General features: G+C 37.6%; 1 protein-coding gene across 1 annotated transcript; it reads left to right on the forward strand.

The window, feature by feature from the left end:
• Positions 1 to 1417: 1417 nt before the first annotated feature.
• Positions 1418 to 22906, forward strand: PRKAA1 (protein kinase AMP-activated catalytic subunit alpha 1). The gene is given in 10 exon segments (XM_054651876.2): positions 1418 to 1513; positions 1516 to 1804; positions 7415 to 7556; positions 9381 to 9474; positions 11164 to 11308; positions 12991 to 13078; positions 13951 to 14175; positions 16687 to 17173; positions 17555 to 17681; positions 19754 to 22906. Coding segments are annotated over 10 exon segments (1938 nt in total). The 3' UTR covers positions 19999 to 22906.
• Positions 22907 to 23051: the final 145 nt, after the last annotated feature.

A 23051-nucleotide genomic window follows, 5' to 3' on the forward strand; every position in this document is an offset into this window, starting at 1 on the left:
AGGGTTACTTCCCTTCAAAATTTTTTATGCCATTACCATAGAGGAATTTAATTAATTAAATATACAACTTAATTATTAATTTAATTTAAAAATTAATTTAATTAAATATACAATTTAATTAAATATACAATTTTTACATAGACCAGAGTTTCTGGTTTCCAACTGTTAAATTAATAACTATAACATAAGTAATATTGAAGGCTCTCTGAATTGGATTTAAGACCATTACTATAATAAAATTGTCCAAAATTTCTTGCTGTCTGATGTATTTATCTATTTGCAAACATGTTCAGGGGCCGTGTGTAGGGTAGGCAAGAGAAACCATTTTAGATTTAATCATTCAGCTAGTCTGAAGTAGTCTGGAGTTAGTCTTAGTCTGGAGTACTAGGGAAAGGAAGTAAAGGCATGGGAGTTGCCCATAACATTCCTCTTCAATTGATAATCTCTCCATCTGGAAATACCCATCCAATAGTCACTTCTTCTCCAGGTTTATGTGCTTCTTTCAATGTGGAGTTGAAATGTGAATAAAAAAATTAATTCAGTTATAGTGAACAAAAAAAGAAGTATGGTCTTTGGTATATAGAAAATACCCAGTGCATGGAATGGAAGGCAATTTAGTGGCTTAAATGCAATGTGAATGGTAGGCAAGGCAAGCCAGAGGGCAGGATACGTGGTCAAGGTAGGTGGAGTTGAGACTCCTACTTTGTATTCCTATAACAAGGTCTGGATGTGGGAAGAAGAACTGAGGAGAACAAACAGATTTATTAACAAGATGTGGAAAACGCCAACTTGTTTTTAAAATTTTAAAAGTTTAATAGTAATAAAATGGTTATAAAACTAGTAATATAATTAGAGTAATGAAAAATTGAACAATCGAGATTAGGACAATACGAGACAATAAAAACCAAAGAGTTACCGACAGTCCGGTTCCCTGTTTCTGGGCAAAATAAGCCCGAGAAAGGACACCTGTTAACAGAGGATTAACCCTTAAAAGCAATAGCCTATTGCATATTCATACACCTTATACATGAAGCATAAATTCCATTCAAACACAGGAGTCTGTCTGGTCATCGTCAACTTCTTCCCCTTAATCCTGACGGCGTCTTCAGGGCTGAGCGAGGCGGGAATAAGTTCGTTTCTTCTGATAATGGAGCAATAAATTCTCTTTCTCTGAAAGATTTAGGTGTCCTGTGGCTGCTATCTGGTGCGAGTACCTCATTCCTTTCTTTAAAAAAAATATCCCACATACATAGTTTCTATTTTAACTACAAAACTACATTTACCATACCATTAAAATGTTAATACAGCACTACTAATCAATACAACATAATACATATAGTAAATATCTGCTAGAGCCATATAATATGCACTTTTCACACAAGTTTATTGCAAATAGAGATTTCGGAGGTCCGTTTTTATGGAAGGCTGCCACTCCTGACCAGCAGCCCCGTACGCGCCGCCATCTCCTCGCTCCGCAGCGCTCCGCAGGGCCCGCTCTCCCCCGGGCAGGGCCCGTGGGCCGGCCCGGCCTCCCCCGAGAGCCGCAATGGTTCGTCCTTGGGCAGGGCGGGCGGGCGGGAGGTGTCCCGTTCGCTTCCGGGTTCGGGTGCGGGCGGGCGCTCTGTGTTTGCTCCTCCCCACCAGTGCTCTGGCCCGGCGCGCGCGGGCGCTATGCGCAGGCTCGGCCCTTGCCTCAAGATGGCGGCGGTGGCGGATAAACAGAAGCACGAGCACGGGCGGGTGAAGATCGGGCATTACATCCTGGGGGATACGCTGGGTGTCGGCACCTTCGGCAAAGTCAAGGGTGAGCGGGGCCGCGGGGCCATCGGCGGCCTTTCAGCGAGCGCCGCTCGGAGCGGGGCTTGCAGGGGCTGAGCCGCCGGGGTGGGACTTGCGGTCCCGCTGCGGGAGGCAGCGGCTGGGGCAGAAACAGCTTCCTCGTCTGTGCTTGCGGAAACAACCGCTGGGAGCGAAGTGCTGCCTCTGTTCAGAGCAACACCGGGCATGTAACGAAAGCAGGGAGCCTAAATCCTCGAAGCTTCGTATATTGCATTTTGATGCTCAAGTACGCACTCTCGATGCCCTTGTAAGGAAGGCAAGATTTCTCTCTCTACAGAGAAATAAGTTTAAGAAGAAGGGTCTGAGATTGTTGGATTAGTTGGCAACTGATGTGCAGATACGGAAGAACTTAATGTTTAATCTGCTTGACCAGTGGTTGGCAAAGTTTGTTTCTTTCAGCTCATATTTAAAAATTTTCCACTCTTAGGGCTATGGATGCCATACGGCTTGTTTGAAGGCTATTAGAAATAAGGTAGAATTTAAACTTCCCCATAGTGCCATGCACCGCAGATGGCGGGACTGTGCATTAGTTTACACTGTTCCTGCCACGTTGTTTGTGAGAACTTCAAATATTGGGGCAAACAAATCAAAAACATCCTTTCTCAAATGAGTAGAGCTAGGCTTAGGCTGTATTCTTCATAAGAGTTGTGCGGGTTTTTTTGGGGTTTTTTTTGGAGGGGGGGGCTTGGATTTTTTTTTAAGAGGGTTTTTTTGGCTTTTTTTTTTCTTTTTTTTTTTGTTAACTTAATAGGTGCATAAAAAAACTCAGCTTTTTTTCTTCAGTGTATTTTTTCTTCAGTGTAGATAACCCATTGTATTTGCTCTGCACAAGCTCTTTTAGGTACTGACATATCCTGAAAAAAAATAATAATGTATAGTAAATAGGATGATATTTTGCTCTAGGAAGGCAGTAAAAAATATTTGGAAAGCACAGCCCTTCGAGTCTCTTTTTCAAGAGAAGCTTATAAAAGGGACAGCCCCAGCCATTTGGGAGCAGAGACAAATCCCCCCAGCCCCATCTGGCAGCTGGGGTACCATTTTTTTCTATACTGAAATGAATACTTCCTTGAGTAGAGGAAAAAAAAGTAATGTAGCAGAGAAGCATTAGGTTCTATTTCCTCATGGAAGGACTTCCTGCTTGAGGGGAGGGTTCAGAGCTGTGTTTGTTATGTGGTTTTTTATCCAGCACACTGAAGAAGACTAGGATTGACATACCATCAATGTTCTAGTATGATCCTCAGTTTAAGAGAGCACTGTTGCAGTACTGCTTTTCTTGTCTCCATTTGATGTACTGTTGTCTTGCTTCAGCTGTGCTTAATAAAGAGCATTTTATCTATGATGCACTGATTTTCCTCTTGACCACACATTTTCTTCATTTAATATTGGATCTGCAATTGTTTTTCTGTTGTCATAATTTCCTTCTCTGGTGATAGGGTTTCGTCAATTGACATAAGGTGAAAAATGTGTTCACTTCTTAAAATTCAATTAGGATATACCTTGAGCTCATGTAATGTAGGGCAATGTAGGCAAATGGCTAAGTGAATGTTTTATTCTAACAGTGGTGGCAGCCTGAAAAAATCGGACTGGAAGATCAGTGCTTTATTTGGTAATTGTGAAAGGTCTCCTGCTGTCACTTTCAGATGAATTCATGCTGCTGGTAGCTGTCACTGGTGTGATTCTGTCACTTTATCATTTTCACCTGGCTGTGCCACTCTGAATGAATTAGTTTACCTGATTGTGCCTCAGATGAGCAGTTGCAAAAATGCTGTTCCTAGCCATCATGTAGGCAAAGCTAAAATGCCACTAAAGTGGAAAGCTGAGGTGGCAGAATACTGAATATAAACCAATTGTATGAGACACATTCATGTTCAGACTTCACTAGGATTCAGTGTAAATTCATCTATTCCTATTTCCATATATTTTTTTAGCACTGCCAATGTTTTCTGCTGAAACTAGATGCAAACTTTATTTCCAGATACTTTTTTTTTAAAGTTATCTTTGATAAAAGGAAGGGTACTCGGGCTTCCAGTGGTCCTTACTGAGACTTATAAGGGATGTTACTTAAGGCTCTAAATACACAATAGTTGTTCCAGCTCTCTATATCTAGAGTACCAACACTGTTCTGTATAGATTGCAAACCAAGTGGTCTGGGTCAAGGCAGCAATGAGACACCTGGAAATGAGCAGTGCAAATCAGTATGGTATCTAATGTTGTGCAGCAAGATGGCTTTGCACAGCACAAACTATTGTTGTTTAGGGTTTTTTCCCATGTTAGTGAAAATATTTGTATAGCTCATACTCTTTAAAACTTCCCTCTGAGCTTTGGATTGGCTTTTTGGCCTGCTGCAAATAGTTTCATGAAGTACAACATAGCCTTCGGATTACTTTTTTTCTCTAAAAACTTAATGACTGATACCTGTATTTCATAAGTATGTTGTATTTGGTCTGCATGGCCTCAAAATAAGTTTTTTTCCAATTGAAGAACTGTTGAACAAGATAGAGACTCTTCCTCCTTCACTTCTACAGTTAATAATAAGTCACTGCTGCTTTGAGACTCTGTCACTGTTGTGAAAATCTTGATGCTATGCAAAGCCATAGTGAAGTTTGAAGGCAATTAGTATTGTCAGAAAAAAAAAAGGAATATACTAGATCTGTTAATTTAATTTTTTTTTGCAGAGATTATTTTGAAAGATTGATAGCCAGTTGAGGATTAGGGTACATTCCCTTTTATAGGTAAAACTTCCATCAAGTGGTAATGCAAAGTAGATTTCAGGAAGGTAACACTGTCTGCTTATGTTTCTACATGATGTTATCATCTGGCGTGACGCTTTCACTTCTATCCTAATGTTGAATTCAAAAGTGTCAGCAGTCTGTTACCAGTTGGTATCTGCTGTTTTACCGGTAACAGATACCTTGAACTGTATCCAGGAAAAGCTACATGTATCTTAAAAGGCTAGGTTTGTTATAATTTCAAATTGAATGAAAGTAAGCCAAACGTTTCTGAAGAAAATAGAGATTGAATTTGAAATGTCTTAAGCAAGAGAATAGGCTTTTTGGGATCTTTCTGCACCAGCACTGAACCACAGTATGTTTTCATTACAATAATTTATTCAGAGCTGGTGGAGTTGAAGAAGCAGAAAATCTTGTTTTCTCCCAGTCAGTGAATAAAATTAAGGCTTGGGGCTCACAGCCTTGAAGGCTGTGACAGCTAGAATTGGTTTGTCAACTGCAAATGTTACTGTTTAATTACTTTGAAAGAAAATTGTTTTGAAAAGCTCCTTTCTTTTTTGCCTTGCATATTGAGCATACACTGTAGCTAATGAATTACTCTCTAATGTTTTTCTGAGTGCTAATGGAATTCCAGTCTAAGGTAGACTGACAAGTCAGAAATGAAACAAAGCAGCTTAAAAAGGAGATTTTATAACCCAGTGCATATCAGAACTGTGTATTTATGTCCTAAGCTGTAGACTTGGTCAAATATGTATGCTACTTACTGTAATAAACACCATCTTAAATGTACTTTGTACAGCAAAAGAAGATGCAGATTCATGTGTTTGACCAAAATATTTTTGCTTGGTTTCTAAGAAGTTGTTTCTTACTAACAAAAACCAATGTTACATTTTAACTTACTGATTCAAGTTGTGGGGGTTTTTTGGTGTTTTTTTGTTTGTTTGCTTGCTTTGTTTGTTTGTTTTTTTTTTTCAAATAATCCTGGTGTACATCAGTTCCCATTATAGATGGGTAAAGACTTTACAATTAGAGTAGTTGCTTTTCTAATTTTTATAATTTTTTATGATGATTCTTTACTCCTGAGGGTGATATAATTTGTTTCATTCCTTTAAACTGCAATCACATTGAAAGAAAATAAAGGGAATGTAACTGCTTTGATTGTAAGTCTGGTTCAAAGCAAATAATTCTCATACATTTCTAGGCACTCATCTGCCACTGCTTTGTGGTCTCTCTAGAACTTGCTATAGATTTCAGCTTTGTCCTGCATTCCTCAGTAGTGCAAATATGCCTGCCCAGCACTTTGTTTATTGTTTATTATTCTGAATTAGGGGATGTCTTTTCATCCTAATCAGAGCTCTTTTGTTTTTCCATGTGCTAAACATATCTCAGTGCAGCATTGTGAAGGTTCTGGGTCTTGGGTAATCCACTGTTTAGTTCCCTACAGGAATTCAGACTGCTTAATTTTATAGGTGGCTGTATAGTAAGAAAAAGCATGCAGATGCTTATCAATATCTTCTGCCTCTGCTAAGAACTTCTCACTTGAATTGGTTTTTTGCTTGATATAGAGGCAGAAGGCAGCAGGAAGGTATATTGTGCTGGAATGGGACTTACAGATTAATGGGTGTTTGTTTATTCTATCCAAATTATCTGTTGAACACAAAAAGATTTTTGTGGATCACTGCTGTTTAATCACAGCTTCCCATGGATATATAAAAATAAATCTTGAAGCCCAGGGCTTATTTAAATTCTCAAGTGAGGGTAGGCACCCAAATGAGTGAGTATTGTGTTCAGCACACTTCTGTTACAAATGTTTATTTGTGTGGACAAGGATGAGCCATGCATGTCTCTGGAGAATCTGGCTTATCTTTGGAAGGTAGAAGTCAGAGTGGCAAATAAATGATGATGTTATAATCACTGCATGTGGCAGCCATGCAGACAGGGAAGCCTTCTAGTAAAAGAGATACTTAGCTTCTCAGTGTTCCATCTGTGATTGTGTTTTGGGTTTAAGAAAAATATTCTCATGGATTTTGCTGTATCTACTCCCAATAGCACTTGCAAAGTTAGGGACTTTAAGAGAGGTAACTAACTGTGAAATAGTTTATACTTTTAGCTTCTCTATTTAAAGAACAGTGAAACCATCCTTAGTTTCTTTTCCACTTCTAGGAATGCATTAGGTTGCATGTTTTTCATTGTTTTTCCTTGTTTCTGTTCTATTTTTGTGCATTTCTTGTCACATTTGCCATTTATTTAAATAGAACAAAGCTCTGGTGTTAAGTGCACAGAATGTGGAGCTGTCAGACTGCTCCAAGGACAGATACATTTTTATAAGTAAACTGATCAGGTACTTACACTGGTGATTCAGAGCAATTGCTGAAGCAGGCTTCTTGAGGGAGTGATAGGAGTGATCCTTGCAGATGAAGTAGAGAAGGTACAGGAAAACATGTTTGAATGGGTTGCCAAGCAAGCCAAAAGCTTGGAGTGACTTACACAGTGACTGGAAATGCTCTCTCTAATTAGCAAGGATGGCAGGGTTTGGGGATATGCTTTGCCTTTTTTTGTTTTTTTTTTTTTTTTTAAACCAATATTGCAAAAAATGTTATGCTGCAAGACTTCTGCTGGTTAGGATTAAGGAATTTCTTACATGTATACGTCTTGTAATGATAGAATTGTGGAAGAAATTGGAGTAGGGCTGAAGAAATTCCATATCATCTGGTTTGCAACCTTCCCAAGGATAATGGGGAACTGTGGAATGCTAGTGTCTTAACTTGGCTACATTCAAAAAGGAGAAACAAAGTCTTAGCTGAGCAATTGAAAACCTTGACTAAATACTTCCTTGTTTCTTGCAGTTGGAAAACATGAGCTAACTGGGCATAAGGTTGCTGTGAAGATCCTGAATCGACAGAAGATTCGCAGCCTTGATGTTGTAGGCAAAATCCGCAGGGAGATCCAGAACCTCAAACTCTTCAGGCATCCTCATATAATTAAGCTGTAAGTTTTGCTTACTGTAATCAAGCTTACTTAGACAGTAATCTCTTTTTGCTCTCACTGATCTGAAATACATTTAAAGGGCAATACTACAAACAGTAGTATTACTTGTTATTATAATTATACTTATCTTGTCAGAAAAGTAACCAGCTTCAAAGTATGCAACTGTGCCCTCTGTAATGTGTTTTTACAAAGCTGGGTTTTACTGCAGGAGAGTTTCCATTAGATCTTTTTTTCAACATTCTTTGGACAGGTGTATGAGTAATGTCATGACAGATATTTCTGGTAGCAGTCATCTCTGAGTTTAGTGGCTACTTCAGCTTTTTTTTCTGTTTATGCTTGATTTTTTTTTCTCCTGCTTGGAAAATGAGTTACTAAGAACAAGAGTGTAAAGGTCATTTCTATAGCAAGTTTATTGTATCTTTTCAAAGTGTTTTTAGTGATGTGCTGTTCATTGATACGTTTTTTCAGTGTAGGTGGTGCTCTGCAAGATTTTTCTGCATTAAGGATGTAGAGTTTGATAAATCTGATTGCTATTTCAGAAATCTTGAGTGTAGTGGCTACCCTTTGTCTAAATGTGGTATTTAAAATATGCCTGATTACATCTGTTAGTTGATCAATAGTTCATCAGTGGATTTCAGAGTAAAACTATGTCCCAGAGTAGACACCCTCGTGTCTCATCTGTGGTAATAAATTATAAGTAACATTGATTTTCTTTGACTCTAATTTCCTGTTAAAATATTCTGTACTTTCAGAGTGTGGGTGACTTCCACTTTCTTAGTCATGATGTGGGTGGTTGTTTTATTGGTGGAATTTTGTCTACAGACCCCACTGCCACTGGCAGATGCCACGTTTCTGCACTCCCTTTAATTGAGCAACAGCTGTTACACTGAAGCTAAATTACACTTTGTAAGGTCAACTCACCCACTTCTTCAGTGAGCTAGTTTTCAGAAGGCTGTTGAGCTGATTTGTCAGCAAAAATGCTAGTGCTTTCAGTTAATCTGTGAATGGGTCCAAAGGGCATACCCATAACCAGAATAGAATAGGAAGTGTCAGTGCACCAAGTGACATACCCAGGGAGAAGAGGAATGTGTGCTTGTACACATTCCTACACATAAACTGAAGACAGTTTAGCAGATTTGAGATGACAGTTTCTTTCTCAAGAAATCACAGGGAAAATTTTTTCTTTTGCATATGGAATGCTATAAAGAGAATAAATGAAACAATTTTTAGGTAAGGATATTAGAAAAAATAAAAATCTCTTAAATTTTGATTTTGTCCTTAAACTTGTTATTTCAAAGCTTCAAAGTTGTGTTTTTAGAATATAATTGAAATAGAATGATAAAAATATAACAACCAGAGATCAATACTCTTAATAGTCATCATTATTAAGGGGAATTTTTTCCTAGTCTTGAAGTACATTTTTCATTTATGGCAAATGAATTTTTTTGCATGTTAATGTTGAAAAGTGTGTATTTTTGCCATACTAGCAAAGTCCTTTTGAAGTCCCTTTTCACTGCATCAAGCTGTTGATGAGGCAGCACTGTCTTACACAGTCTTATAGTCTTAAAGAAATCACTTGTCCCTCTGAAAGAGCAAGGACTGATATTCCTAATAGGGATTACAAATTTTCTGCTAGTTTTTGCAATGATGGCATCACACAGTGAAAGGAAGGTAAAAAGCTTATGAGAAATATTGTCATTCCAGTAGCTGTAGATTGATTGTAAAGTATATTTTTTATCTGATTATTTGTATGGCTTTGGTTTTAACTAAATGTAACTAGTGTTTTACTGAGTGTGTAGACTAATAGATACCTTCTCTTATCAGGTACCAGGTCATCAGTACACCCACTGACATTTTCATGGTGATGGAATATGTTTCAGGAGGAGAACTGTTTGATTATATCTGTAAAAATGGAAGGGTAAGAAGTAGTCCTGCTCTGCAAATCACTGACTTGCATTCTGTTATTGCATTTGCAATGTTCCTGTGTCACTCTACACTGAAGGGACAGACTTTTGGGTATCTTTTGGGTATCTATGTCAGAATAATACAATAAAATTTTTCTCAAAAGAATATTATGATTAGTGTAGCACGAGATTTATGATTAGAGTAGTGCAGGATTTCTATGAGCAGAATGAATATACTATAATTTATAAGTAGTGTAGTACAGAATTTTTACACAACCTTACTTGAGTAATCTATTCACCTAGACCCTCTGTACATCTGGTCAAATCTTAATGCATATTTTGCTGTATTCATATAACAGTCACAGTCTAGCCTTGAAAGTTCTAGGGATGAACTCAAGTTCAGAGGAAGCAGAGGGTGCTGAAAGTGTCTGTGGCCACTGAGAAGTCCCAGGTTTCATTCCCATTTAGGACTCATAACTGGTGTTAAAGACATCAAACTCTGGCTGCTGTAGCAGTTCCATATGCCATGACAGTCATCCATGGCTCTGTGCCTGAGAACTAAAGGCTGGTAATGCAGCAGATAATCAGCCCTGCACCCAGGAATCTTGAGGCTGGTAGGGAGGGGAAGAAGAAAACTGGTTTATTTGCTTCACAGGACCTCCAGGACCTAATAATGAGGCAGAGGGCATGAACACATGACTTGCATGGTCACAGAGTGGCTGCTTGCCTCACTAAGTGGCATTAATTAAGCTAACCACATTATCATGGGCTGGGAGCAAGGGGTATTGGTTACACCTTGTTAAATGTGGGTGTGTTTTCTTGTATTCAGTTTCAATTTTGCTGCTATCAATTAAAATATATTTTATGACTGTGGCTTTTTTTTTTTTTTTTTGAAAGTACAAATGGTTATATGTTAATACATTTAAAATCTTCATGTGTGACTTTGTCATAGCATTCTTCCTTTCTACTAATCTGTTAATTTACAGTGGCTGGGAATAAACCAGATGAATATGTACCCAATTGGAGGAGCTGAAAACTGTTTCTTTATATATCCCATTATTAGAAAGCTACCATTGTCCCCTTATTACTGTCTTCTACTATTAGAACAGCTTGTGTGAAAGATCTGAAGTCCCTTTTTACAGACTAGATATATAGGATACTAGAGTTGCTGGGACAAACTGATATGGATTATAGGTCTTTGTAGGAAATACCCACCTAAGTCTGCTGTTTGGGACTAGCTGCTGAGAGCATAAATAGCATCTGAAGTTAATAATTTCTGTACTGCATTTCAGCAGCTTTTGCTAGCTTAAATATCAAACTGATAATTCCAGTTATACAAAGCTAAATGTTTCAGTGCTAATGTTTCTCTTTAGTGAGCATGTAACATCTGTCAAACCCAATTTCAAAAGTGTCAATGAGAACTTCCAGTGACTTTCTGAGTAAGTGGGCATGTTTTGTTTGAGTCAATTTAGAGCTGTGGTACAAACAAACATGGTATAAGATATGAAGCTGCTTGCTACTAGTTCTGATAATCTGTAAGAGTATCTATGAAGCTATGTAAAGTATCAAATGATAAGTATAATTTAGAGTTATATATAGTTATACACGGTTTAGGTCATGGAAAGTTTCCTCTGGCTAGTAAAAATGAAAAACAAGTTAACTTCCACTGTCTCTTAATTATTTAAAATCTTTGTCTGTTGTAGCTTGATGAGAAGGAAAGTAGACGTCTGTTTCAGCAAATCCTTTCTGGTGTGGATTACTGTCACAGGCACATGGTAGTGCATAGAGATCTGAAGCCTGAAAATGTGCTTCTTGATGCACACATGAATGCTAAGATAGCTGACTTTGGTAAGTATTGCTTTTTTTTCTATCTGATTGCATTTCTGGTGTTAGATCTTGTTAATAATGATAGGAAATGTTAAACAAAGTATGTACAGTTTAATATCTCTGTGGTGCGATACAACAGAGGAACATAAAGAAAATAGATGTAAAGCAAAATAATGTTCTTGCACATTTATTGAACTTGTTTTCCTTTCAAGCTTTCTTGCTTTCTCTTGAGGTATTTTCTGTGACTGGCTGAAATTGTGGACTGATTAGTTTGGTTTCACTTAATATTTTCTCTGAAATGCTAAGTGAACTTAGTTTCTGACCTTTCTTCTTCAAAACTCACTCCTTTTCTGTTTCACCATCTGTAAAATGTAGATGCTTAGTTCTCCTGGAAGAACAGTGCAGGGGTAATTCACCTTCAAGAAGCCACAGTGTTATAGAAAAATACACTAGTCTTCCTGATTTGTTATGCCAGCTGTTCATGTCACAGCTGCAGAGAAGCCTTGAAGCTAGGTCTTGAAACCATCTGAGTCAGGAAACCTCACCTGATTACTCACATATAAGCGTAGTAAGGTATCCATACTAATGTGTCATGACAGATCTCTGTAGACATAGTGGATAATACCTGCTTATGTAAGTCTCATGTGAAAGGTGTTAGGTAATGCTGAGTATGCGAAGTATATTTTAAAAGTATGGCGTTCAACTGTGTGGGCCCTGGGAATCATATTGGTTTCTCATGTGAAGAAATTATTTTGGTGAAATGGCTCACATGGTAAAGAAATGGAGTACAGTAACTTACAAAAACATCTTCCTGTAACTTAGCATCAGCAAAACTATAGCACTCATTTATTCATGAGTGGTGTAATAAACAAGAGCTTAATAAAAGCTTTTGTATGTTAGAATATGAAAGCTAGCCAAGCTGTACTCTTTCCCCTCCACATTCCCTGCTGACCCATAAAAGGGCATAATTCCTTCTTGGAGATTGAGTTCTTTGGTTTATGGTAGTCTTGATCATGCAGCCTCACTGAGGAAACTAGAAGAAATTTTCTACAGTTAGATTAGACTATACTGAGTGCTGGTGAATGCAGGTGGCGTGGTTCTAAAGCACATTTCTGTTGCTTACAGAGTATCTGAAAAGCAAACTACTAAACTGCAGTGATGCAGGAACCAGGTGCATAATGTAGGGGTGTAAATTGTAGTAAATTCACATTTACTCTTCAGTAAAGTTTACCCCTCATGTTTACTTTCTTCTGTGTAACCTCTAACAGAATTTTCAGGAATTTTGTGGTAGCATTTCCCACTTTGGCATTTTAGAAGCAAATGGGAATTTTAGTACTTTCTTGTTAATGACCAAAATCCTATCTTGCTATACTGCTTCATCTCCCTTTTAGCAACTTTTTTCTCTGTCATGCCTGTGTCATTCAAATATAACTGTTCTAGACTAGTAATGAATATGTTCTCAAATATCTCTAGGCTGTGGGCAGTAATGGATTGATGTTACTCAGATTTTTGGTAAAATACATGGAGGATTATGTGGCATGCTCATATAAAAATTCCATAATTCCAAACAATGCTATTTCTTAACTGGAATAAATCTGTTAGTTTTCTAATTTGAATCACTAGTGGTTTGTTATAGGTGGTATATGCAGTGTGAAATAATTTTGCTCCCTCAATTTTTAGTAGTTACTCTTATACACTTTCAGGTCTATCAAATATGATGTCAGATGGAGAATTTTTAAGAACAAGCTGTGGTTCCCCTAACTATGCTGCACCAGAAGTAATTTCTGGAAGGTAGTTTCTTTTATATTGGATACATGTATGCATGTACTTCAGTCATGTTGCTGCTTGATTTTAAAGGGTACAAAAGTAGTTCCGTTGACAAGCTTTATGCTGAGAAACTGAGGGCTGTTAGTGGTATTGATAATTTTTAAAATATTTAAAGCTTTTGTGAACTAGAGTTGAATAGTTCCTGGAAGGTAGAGGTGATTCTAATGCCCCAAATGCATTGTGTACACTCTGCCTGAATTGCTGTAAAAATCTCATGTACAGCTCAGATCTTGGAAGCTGAGGTGCAGAGTTACAGGCAGAGTCTGCTGTGAAGTTGAGTATCAGTGAAATACATGCTGCAGAGTAGATACTCATATTTTGGAGGTAACTTCCCTTTTTGTAAACCATGATTGTCAAATCTGCTTTCAGCTACCTACCCTAATATTGCCTGTTGTTGATTGGAGGCCAGATGTCTCTTTTACTCTGGCAGGGGCACAGAATATGTGACATGTTCAGCTATATCGACTTGTCTTAAACTTTTCAGCCACGATTTGGGGGATAACTGACTTCACACAGATTCCTCTAAAACATTGATAGCAATATATAACATGGGCTTTCTTAGTAGCTTTCTTTCAATTTGCCATTGTGCAAAATTTTACTATGAATTATTGTTACACATTAGAGAGAAAAAAGTGTACTTGTGCCCTCTTATATATTAGAAAGGGAAGAGTACTGAAGTTCAAGGGAGGCACAGAATAGAACTGAAATGGTATAGTGCTTGCAAATCAGTTGTCCTGAATTCACATGCTTTTAATTACTGTGAGACAATGGAAAAATGACAGAAACCATATTTAAATATATTAAACACAAATCACTAATAATTATTTTTTTCACAGGTTATATGCAGGTCCAGAAGTAGATATTTGGAGCAGTGGGGTTATTCTCTATGCTTTGTTATGTGGAACACTTCCATTTGATGACGATCATGTGCCAACCCTTTTTAAGAAGATATGTGATGGTATCTTTTATACCCCTCAGTACCTGAATCCATCTGTAATTAGTCTTTTGAAGCACATGCTGCAAGTGGATCCAATGAAAAGAGCAACAATCAGAGACATTAGGTAAAACACTTGCTAATGTCTGATCACAAGATGCTGGAATTACAGTAGCACAAATATGCAGAACAAAGAAGTTATTCATAGAGCTTGTCCATGTTTTCTAGACTGAGATGAAAAATTCAGGTTGTGATGGCTTGGTTTTAGCTCTGATAGTGCTGATCTGCAGTAGACAATTAAGTATCTATTGGCAATCATAGTAAAACAAATTATACTATATATGGAAATTCTGAGACACTTTAGGTTTAAGACTGCCATAGTAAAGCTGTTTACTTGCATAATGGTTTGCAAAAATTCCAGTATATAGACTTCTCTGGGGGAAGTAAATTGTCTTTGCTGTTAGGAACTAGTGCTCTCTACTGTAAATGTCTCTTTAATCTGGTGACTACTGCTTTTTTTCATATTTCTTCAGGGTCTGAAAAGTTATTTGTTAAGACTGTGAATATGCCACATGTAAGGCAACAATTTCTAGCTTCAAAGCACTGGCATGAATTTTTGTATGAATGGTAATTACTTCACCAAGTACTGATAAGTTAAAGTTTGTAGGTAGAGAGAGGCATCACAGGCTCCAGATTCCAAGAGATAATTCCGTAGCAGTTGATTGTGTTGACAAATGTACACTGGATCAAATTTAAAAAAAGGTAGCTGGGACAAATGTACTTTATGCAGCAGCCTAATTTTCTTTGCAACAAGCTCTAAGGAAAGAATGCTATAATACCATAGTGAAAAAGCTGCTCCTTTTAGGGTTGGAAGTTAGGAAATGAGCAACCTCAGTTGTGTTAAATAAATAGTGTGTGGTAAAGAAGTGGTGTGAAACAGACATTTAAAAACGTTGGTTACAGAGCATGGCTGGAATTTGAATCCGAAACAGCTCTGTCCTATTTCCCATGTGACATGTCACCTCACAGTTTAAAGGACAAACTGAGTTTATTTGAATACCTTAATTCTTCTAGGATTGTATGTGTGCGCATGCAAGGGGAAAGGCCTGATGCCATGAACAGTAACAGTATTCCTCTGGGTTCAGTCATCCCAGCTATGGCTGAGCCTATGGCTGTTGTGATATGGGAAAATATTCTTCTGCTTCCAAATCAACTGTTTTTCTGATTAAACTATATTTTGCTCAGCACATTCATGCTGAGGCACAGTGTTCTCAGGGTCACACTGAGTGAAGCTTACTTCACTGTGCTGGTTTGGACTGGAATAGAGTTGAATTTTTTCACAGTAACTGTGTTTTGAATTTGTACTGAAAATAGTCTTGGTAACAGGTGGATGTTGTAGTTACTGCTGAGCAGGGCTTGCACAGAGATTTGTCCGATCTCTTCCATGTTCCATTTTTTGCTGTACATGTTAAAGATTTAGGGGATTTTTTGCAATTTGCTGTGCTATGTAGTGCTTAGTGACTTTTTTGGGGGGAGGTTGTTTTTTTTTGTTTGTTTTGTTTTTTGTTTTTAGTTTGGTTTTTTTTTTTTTTTTGTTTTTGTTTTTGTTTTTTTTTATTAGAACATTGGCCTTGAGCTTAATCTGGTATTTGGGCTCTGTACTGAAGCTGTGACTGTCCTTTGAGTACCATCTCAGGGAGACAATTAACAATTACATATCTTTGTCCAATTTTTTTTTTTTTTTTGTGGAGCAAATATAGAATGGCACCTTCACTACATTCTTCTGTGATGTTTTCTCCCTCATTGCCATAATTTCAGTATCTTGAACATCTTTGGGCAGTCAAAATATTTCTACTGGTATTTCTTAGGAGCATAATTTAGACTTTTGGAAGATTTACAAGCTATTTTGGAACATCTCCCAGGCCTCACAGCAGTGTGCTTATGTGTGATAAGGCACGTGGGAGAAAATGTGCAGGTAGGACATGATAGAAATGGCATTTTATCATAAAGTGATAGAATGTTTGAAAGAATGATGCTGTTGCAAGGAGGCCTGGCTAATTAACACCGTGCTGGGACATGGCCTGCTCCTGTTGAACACTGCTCAATACTAATCAGCACCCTCAAGGAGAAGATGGGATTTTTGCGTCTGAAAACATATCAACAGACACTTTGGCTAAGACAGAAACCCAGCTTTCAACTATATCACTTGCTCCTATAATTAAAAGTAAACAACCAAAGAAAAAGTAATCTTGTTTGGTCAGGAATGAAGAAGCTTCTAGGAGGGAACAGGAGAGGGGAGCAGAAGGATCAGCTCTTTGTGCAGCAAAACAGTCACAAGAACAGGAGGAGGAAGGTACTGAAATTATAAATGAGAAAGTAACCACCTGATTCCTATCACTAAGCAATTTGTGAGATAACAAAAACATTTTTCTCAGTTTCCTGCAAAATGTCTAGTAAAATCTTGTGCAGGCAGTGCTTATTTTATGTACTGTTTTATTGTCTGTGCTACAAGGGTCTTGGACTGGCAACCATTATTCTTTCTTCCAGCAGAGACTAAAATTTATTTTATATTTTAAAGGAATTTCCTGTTAAAGATATTTACTTATGTATACTCAGATTTTTTTATTTTTAAATTTAGGGAACATGAATGGTTTAAGCAGGATCTTCCAAAATACTTGTTTCCTGAAGATCCATCATATAGCTCTACCATGATTGATGATGAAGCCTTAAAAGAAGTGTGTGAGAAGTTTGAGTGCACGGAAGAGGAAGTGCTAAGTTGTCTGTACAGCCGAAATCATCAGGACCCTCTGGCTGTTGCTTATCACCTCATTATAGATAACAGAAGAATAATGAACGAGGCCAAAGACTTCTACTTGGCCACAAGTCCACCAGATTCTTTTCTGGATGATCACCACCTGTCTCGCCCTCACCCTGAACGAGTGCCATTTTTAGTAGCTGAAGCACCACGTCCTCGCCACACCCTTGATGAGCTGAATCCGCAGAAGTCAAAGCACCAAGGTGTAAGGCGGGCTAAATGGCACTTGGGCATACGGAGTCAGAGTCGACCAAATGATATCATGGCTGAAGTTTGTAGAGCAATTAAGCAGCTGGATTATGAATGGAAGGTAACAAAATAAAGGACCTTTACAGTAAACAACAATACATTTTGGTTTGAGCTGTGTAGTTACATAGCCCAGACATCTGAAACTGTTTTCATATTCTGGCATTAAGCTCATGTGCCTGTGCTGTTGGTGTTTGCTGTGCCAGAAGGGTGTTGGGGGGAGAATGTACATGCTGACAGGGAAAAAAAAAAAAAGCTAAAATTTTCTCATGGGGATGCAGGAATATATTTCTCTTGGCCAAAAAAAACCCCAATAACCCTCAAGTCCAACAGGTAATGAAGTCTGAAATCACTTGAAAAATACTAGTGAGTTGAAAGGACAAAAACAGTGTGCAGTGATTTTCAAGCAGTTCTGGTTAACTGACTCAAATCTCTTTCATACTAGGTTGTAAATCCATACTATCTGCGTGTTCGGAGGAAGAATCCAGTAACAAGTGCATATTCCAAAATGAGTCTCCAGTTGTACCAGGTGGACAGCAGAACATACTTACTGGACTTCCGTAGTATTGATGGTATGTGAAGAGTTACTTAGGTTAATTGAGTTCTAGGTGAAATCATTCTACTTGCAAACATGTCTTCATTTACTTATTTAGAAGTGAAGTAAGTTTTGCCCTTTTTTTATTTTAAATCAATCTAACCTGTATTAGTGTTTCCTTATTCCTCCCTGGACTAGAGTCCCTGTGATAGGTGCTTAGCTGCTGCATCTCATTTGCTTTTTTCCTATATCAGCTCCTGAGGAGCTCTATTTTTTGTCTGCATCAGAACTAATACCAGTAGTGCAAAAGGGGACAGGATTTTTGGAGGAGAGGCAATGTAAGCTGCCTTTGGAGCCTCACTCCAAATTTAAACATTAATTTAGATCTGAAGTAAGCATGTGAACAGTGTTTTCTAGTGAAGATAAGTGTGACATCTAGGCATTTAAATTTGACTTGGACTGTACCTCATTGTACTGGGTCTGACTGAGATAGAGTTAATTTTCTTCCTAGCAGCCTACATGGTGCTGTGACTAAAACAGTATTTGGATCTGTGACTAAAACAGTATTGAAAACACACTGCTGCTGAGTGTTGCTCAGCAGCACTGGCATAGTATCCAGCCTTTCTTTTTCCACACTACTGTGTTGAGAGGGGAGCAACAGCTCTGCAGAGCTGAGCCATATTGAACAAAGGGATGTTCAATGCTGTATTATGTTATGCCTAGCAAAGAAAGGGCTTTTGGGGAAGGTACCCTTGAGACTGGTTGGGCATCAGCCTGCTTGGAGATAGTGAGAGGTTGCCTTTGCATCACTTTTTCCCCCCACACCTTACTTAAAACTGTTTATTTCTACCTGTGAGTTTTCTCACTTTTGCCCGTCCAGTTTTCTTCCCCTTTGCTCTGAGATATCAGCTGCAAGACAAAATTAACCCACCAGTTCTACTAGTAGCTAAAATTTGAGGTAGGAATTTTGTGCTCGAAGGAACTAAAATCTTGAAAGCATATAGTTTAACCTGTACAAAAATATATTTTATGGAGTGACAGTAAAACAGTATACAAAGCCTGCTTAGATGAAGTGAGCATAGGTGCTAAAAGAGACTGAACACTTGTTTATGGGCATAGTAGATAAAGGAAAATTACCTACAGCCACTGGTACCTAGGAAAACATTGCATGGAAAAAAGGATTTTTTTTTTTTTGACTGCTTACAGCCGTGCAGCTCTGGGAGGGCAGCCTGCTACAATCTTGGTTTCCACTTTTGAGGAAACACAACAAATCTGTGCCCTTGGGTTGTATCTCTTCCAGTAGTTAAACTGATCTGACATTCCTTCTCTCTGCCATAGTTAACGGTTCTTTGTTCTCTTAACAATTTGTAAATTTAAGTAGCTTTGTGTAAACAAGAGGTATTGCCTTTTCACCAATTTCTCCTGAAATAATTTTTCAGGAGCGAGCTTAGAGCCAAGTTAATGTTCAGTATTTAAAATAAGAATAGAGATGCTTCATCAGAACACTACTATTAAAATGAAACTATTTTCTCTTCATACTGAAGGTAAAGATCAGTTGCTGCAGCCTAAATATACATTCTGTAGTAAAAAACTTTCAAAAGGGAAGAATAAATGAGTGCAGATGCTAACTAGTATAATGTTGTAATGAATATCATAAAATACAAATAATAACAATATATAAATACCCGAAAGAGAATAAAAATAGAACAAAAATAAAGTAGATTGTAGAAAACATCTACAAACTGCTATTGAACTTAATCTTATGATACTGACCTATTTTTGTTTTGAGTAACCTAAATTGAACAGTTGGGTGCTGAAATCAGTTTATGAAAAATACAATTAGTATCTAGTTCTAATCTAAACTAGATATAAATAGTTCTGAAGTGTGGTTCAGAGCACAGAAAGAATTAGCATAAGAACATTTGCTGTTGTGCTACTATATATACAAGCTTTTATTTTGTATCAAATGCTGTTTGCAAAAGGTGTTCAGTTATTAATCAAGATTTTAAAAGACAAGATTTTGAAATGTGAGAAAGGAAGATATTTGCTCTTCCTAGAACTGAATTTTTTTTTTAACCAAATTTTCCTCTTCTCTTCCCTTGTTCCCAGATGAAATTGCTGAAGCAAAGTCTGGGACTGCAACTCCACAGAGATCAGGTTCTGTGAGCAACTATAAATCTTGTCAAAAAGATTCAGATGCTGATGCTCAAGGAAAATCTGCGGATACATCCCTTACCTCATCAGTCAACTCTTCGCTTGACTCTTCTACAGCTGACGTAACTCCAAGACCAGGGAGTCATACAATTGAGTTTTTTGAGATGTGTGCAAATCTTATTAAAATACTTGCACAGTAATTTTGAAGATGGGCTTATTTCTTTTAGAGCAATAAGCATGCCTAAATCATAGTCAGATGCTTCCAATTATAATCAAGTGAAATTAACTAAGGCGCTGAAAAAGCTAGCCACAAAATGCAACTTGCACGGGGATAAAAATTATTATGGGCAGTTAACATGTATTATTTTGAAGCTGGAGTGAATTCTGATTGCCTGCTGTCCAATAGCATAACACAGGTACAGGAAATAACATGCCCTTTGGGTAGTGTTTGTAACATTTTACCTGGAGTGCAAAATAGGCTGCCTATAACATTTAAGCTAGATGGACCTCCTTGTTTTTTTATCTAGTTATACATATATCTGATGCACTGTAAGTTAACGTACACGTACTAGTTCAGTGATCTTAGTATGATTTCTTGGTCACCCTCTACAGTTGTGACTCAGAACTATCAGCATCTCCTAACAGATGTTAATGTGTTTAAACTGCTATGTTTCTTCCCCCTTATTTGACAAAAAATAATAAAGAATGCTATGATGTGTTACAATGTACTACTTCTAACAAAAAGTGTTATTCAATGCATGCAAATTTGGCCAGTTGGAAATGTGTAGCTGCTCTGTAATGAATTGAGGGTGAAAACTCTGTGGACAGTGAGTAGAATGATTGAGTCCATAACAGTGGCAGGAAACTGAATGCTGAGAAGATGTGGCATCCCATGGACTAAACCAAAATGTTGCTTTGTGGAGAACCTGTCAGGGAGCTCCTCCTTGTCTGTACATCTTATCTTAGTGTGGTAGCAGCACAGCAGCTCCCCACTGCAACTGAATCCTTTTCCTTAGAAACATGTCTCTGTAGTTAAGAGCAGAGCCTGAGGGCTGTTTCATGCTATTCCAGAATCTGAAATTTACAGGTTTTTAACATATATATTCATACTTTATTACAGCTGGTTATCACCTTAACTTATATTATACTATATAGTATTCAGTCTGAAGTGAAAACCACATACACAGGTTTCTAATATTTCCCAGGCAACCTCTGTAGGAAACTCAGCTTTTTAACTGAATCAAACAGTCTAACTTTTCAGTTGAACATTGAAAACTCATCATGACAACTTGAGTGCTAGAGTTCTTAATTGTAGATTGCAATTACCCATAATAAAAGTCATTCTGCATTTGTGGGTTTTGCAGCATTTCAGGAAAAAACCTGAACTTTGTATGTTAAAATCACAGGTAGTACTTGCATGAATATCTTTAGTCTCTTTAAATTGGATATAATTAGCTATGGTTCCATTTTCATCTAGCACTTAGACATAAGCAGTCATAAAATACTTAGGTTTGCATTCAAGACTTAATGCTTGCTTCAAAATAATATTCATGACCTACATAGTTTCAAAGGTTGCTCCCCCAGGAAGAGGCTGGAACTTCCAGGCATTACTGAGCAGTGAAACCTGGACTCTTCACATGGATGGAAATTCTTGCCAATGGCTGAGATTTTATCCATGGGAAACTGCTAGCTACAGATGTAGGATCAGTTAAATCCTGGCCAGCTGGCTGCAGCTCAGAAATTTGCATGCACAGAATCTGAAGAAACATAAGGCTGTTTTGAAGCCCCTGAACTGTTTTAACTGTATTTTGCACTGGTTGATAGTGAGGTCTGTCTCAGAGGTGGGTACAAGTTTACAACTTCCTTTTTTTTATCCTCATGTGTCACAGATGGTCCCTGTAGGGACATTGGTTGTATCACTGTGCTTTAAAATGGAAGATTTTCCAAAGTGGAAGTTAGTATCAGAAGTTGAGCCCCAAAACTTTAGGATGCTGGTGTGAGGGACCAGTTGCAAATCCTACAAAGAAGTCTGTCTTTAGTCTTGTACGAATTGGTACTGATGTACTGAATAAATCAATGTGTTCATTTTTGTTACCCTTTATTTTGGAATTAAGTATTGCACTTGTATAAACACTACAAACGCACAGGTTTTTAAATTGTAGCAATTCCTCATCTGGAATTGGTTTGGGATCACTTGCATGTATTGAACTATTTATAAATGTTATCTGCTCCTTGTAATGCTGACAACACATGCAAGGTGTAAAGATGCAAAATAGTTCTTAATTTTATATACCTTTTCAGCCCTCTTGTGTTTTAAGACAACCCTGGTTTGTCTTTAGTTTTGGTATCAGGAAGTTAAAGCAAGTTTCTGGCAGAAGTGTACAATATATGTAGTTGTAAATAAAAGTCCATTTTTATGGTAGATCAATTTTGATGGCCAAAGGTTTTCTGATTGAATTGAGATTTTTATAGGGAGGGGGAGGGGTAGAAAGGGGCACTAACAACCCAGTTGAACCCAGTTGCCTGTTGTGTGACTTTCCTATGCTTTGTAGATCTTGCTGTTGAAATTGCTTTCTTCACATGTTCCTACTGATCTTGCAGGCCTTTAGGATTGCACTAGAAGCTGCCAATAGGCTGTGAAATGAAACTTCACTGAGAGAGCTGCCAGAGTTGTAAGGCAGCTTATGCAGATACACAAACTGGTAAAGTGTATTACTCTGTATTCCCAAGCTTACTCCTGTTGGAGTACAATGAGTTACCTTGTCTTTGTATTGTAATTTCTTCAGTAACATGGATGAACCTGGGCTGTCCATATGCAATATAAATCACTAGGTAATGGATAAAAATTCATCTTGGTGGTGCAATATGAAGAAAGAAAATCCTTTCATGTTTGTCTTGATATGAGTGTTTAATAGAAACTTCGAGCTAAATTTTATTTTACCAGTTGATTACCATTGTAAGATACGAAGTCCTGTTCTTTAACAAAGATGTGCCTACTTCCTGTTAATTTCTTTTGAAAAAGCTGAATGGCTAAAATGCTTGTTTCTAACTGTATAACTTTTTAACCTTTCAAAACTAAAAACTAAGTAAACATAAAATACTGAACCATCTTGTTTGAAACTGTGTGTTTGCTGTTTTCTAGTGTTATATGTAGGTGGACAAGAACTGTTGTGCTCGTTTTAAAAGCAACAGCTACTACAATTACAGAAAAAGCAGCAACGTGACAAAATGACAGCAGATTTCCCAGCTGGCC

Source organism: Agelaius phoeniceus, chromosome Z (assembly GCF_051311805.1).
Source record: "Agelaius phoeniceus isolate bAgePho1 chromosome Z, bAgePho1.hap1, whole genome shotgun sequence".
NCBI lineage: Eukaryota > Metazoa > Chordata > Aves > Passeriformes > Icteridae > Agelaius > Agelaius phoeniceus.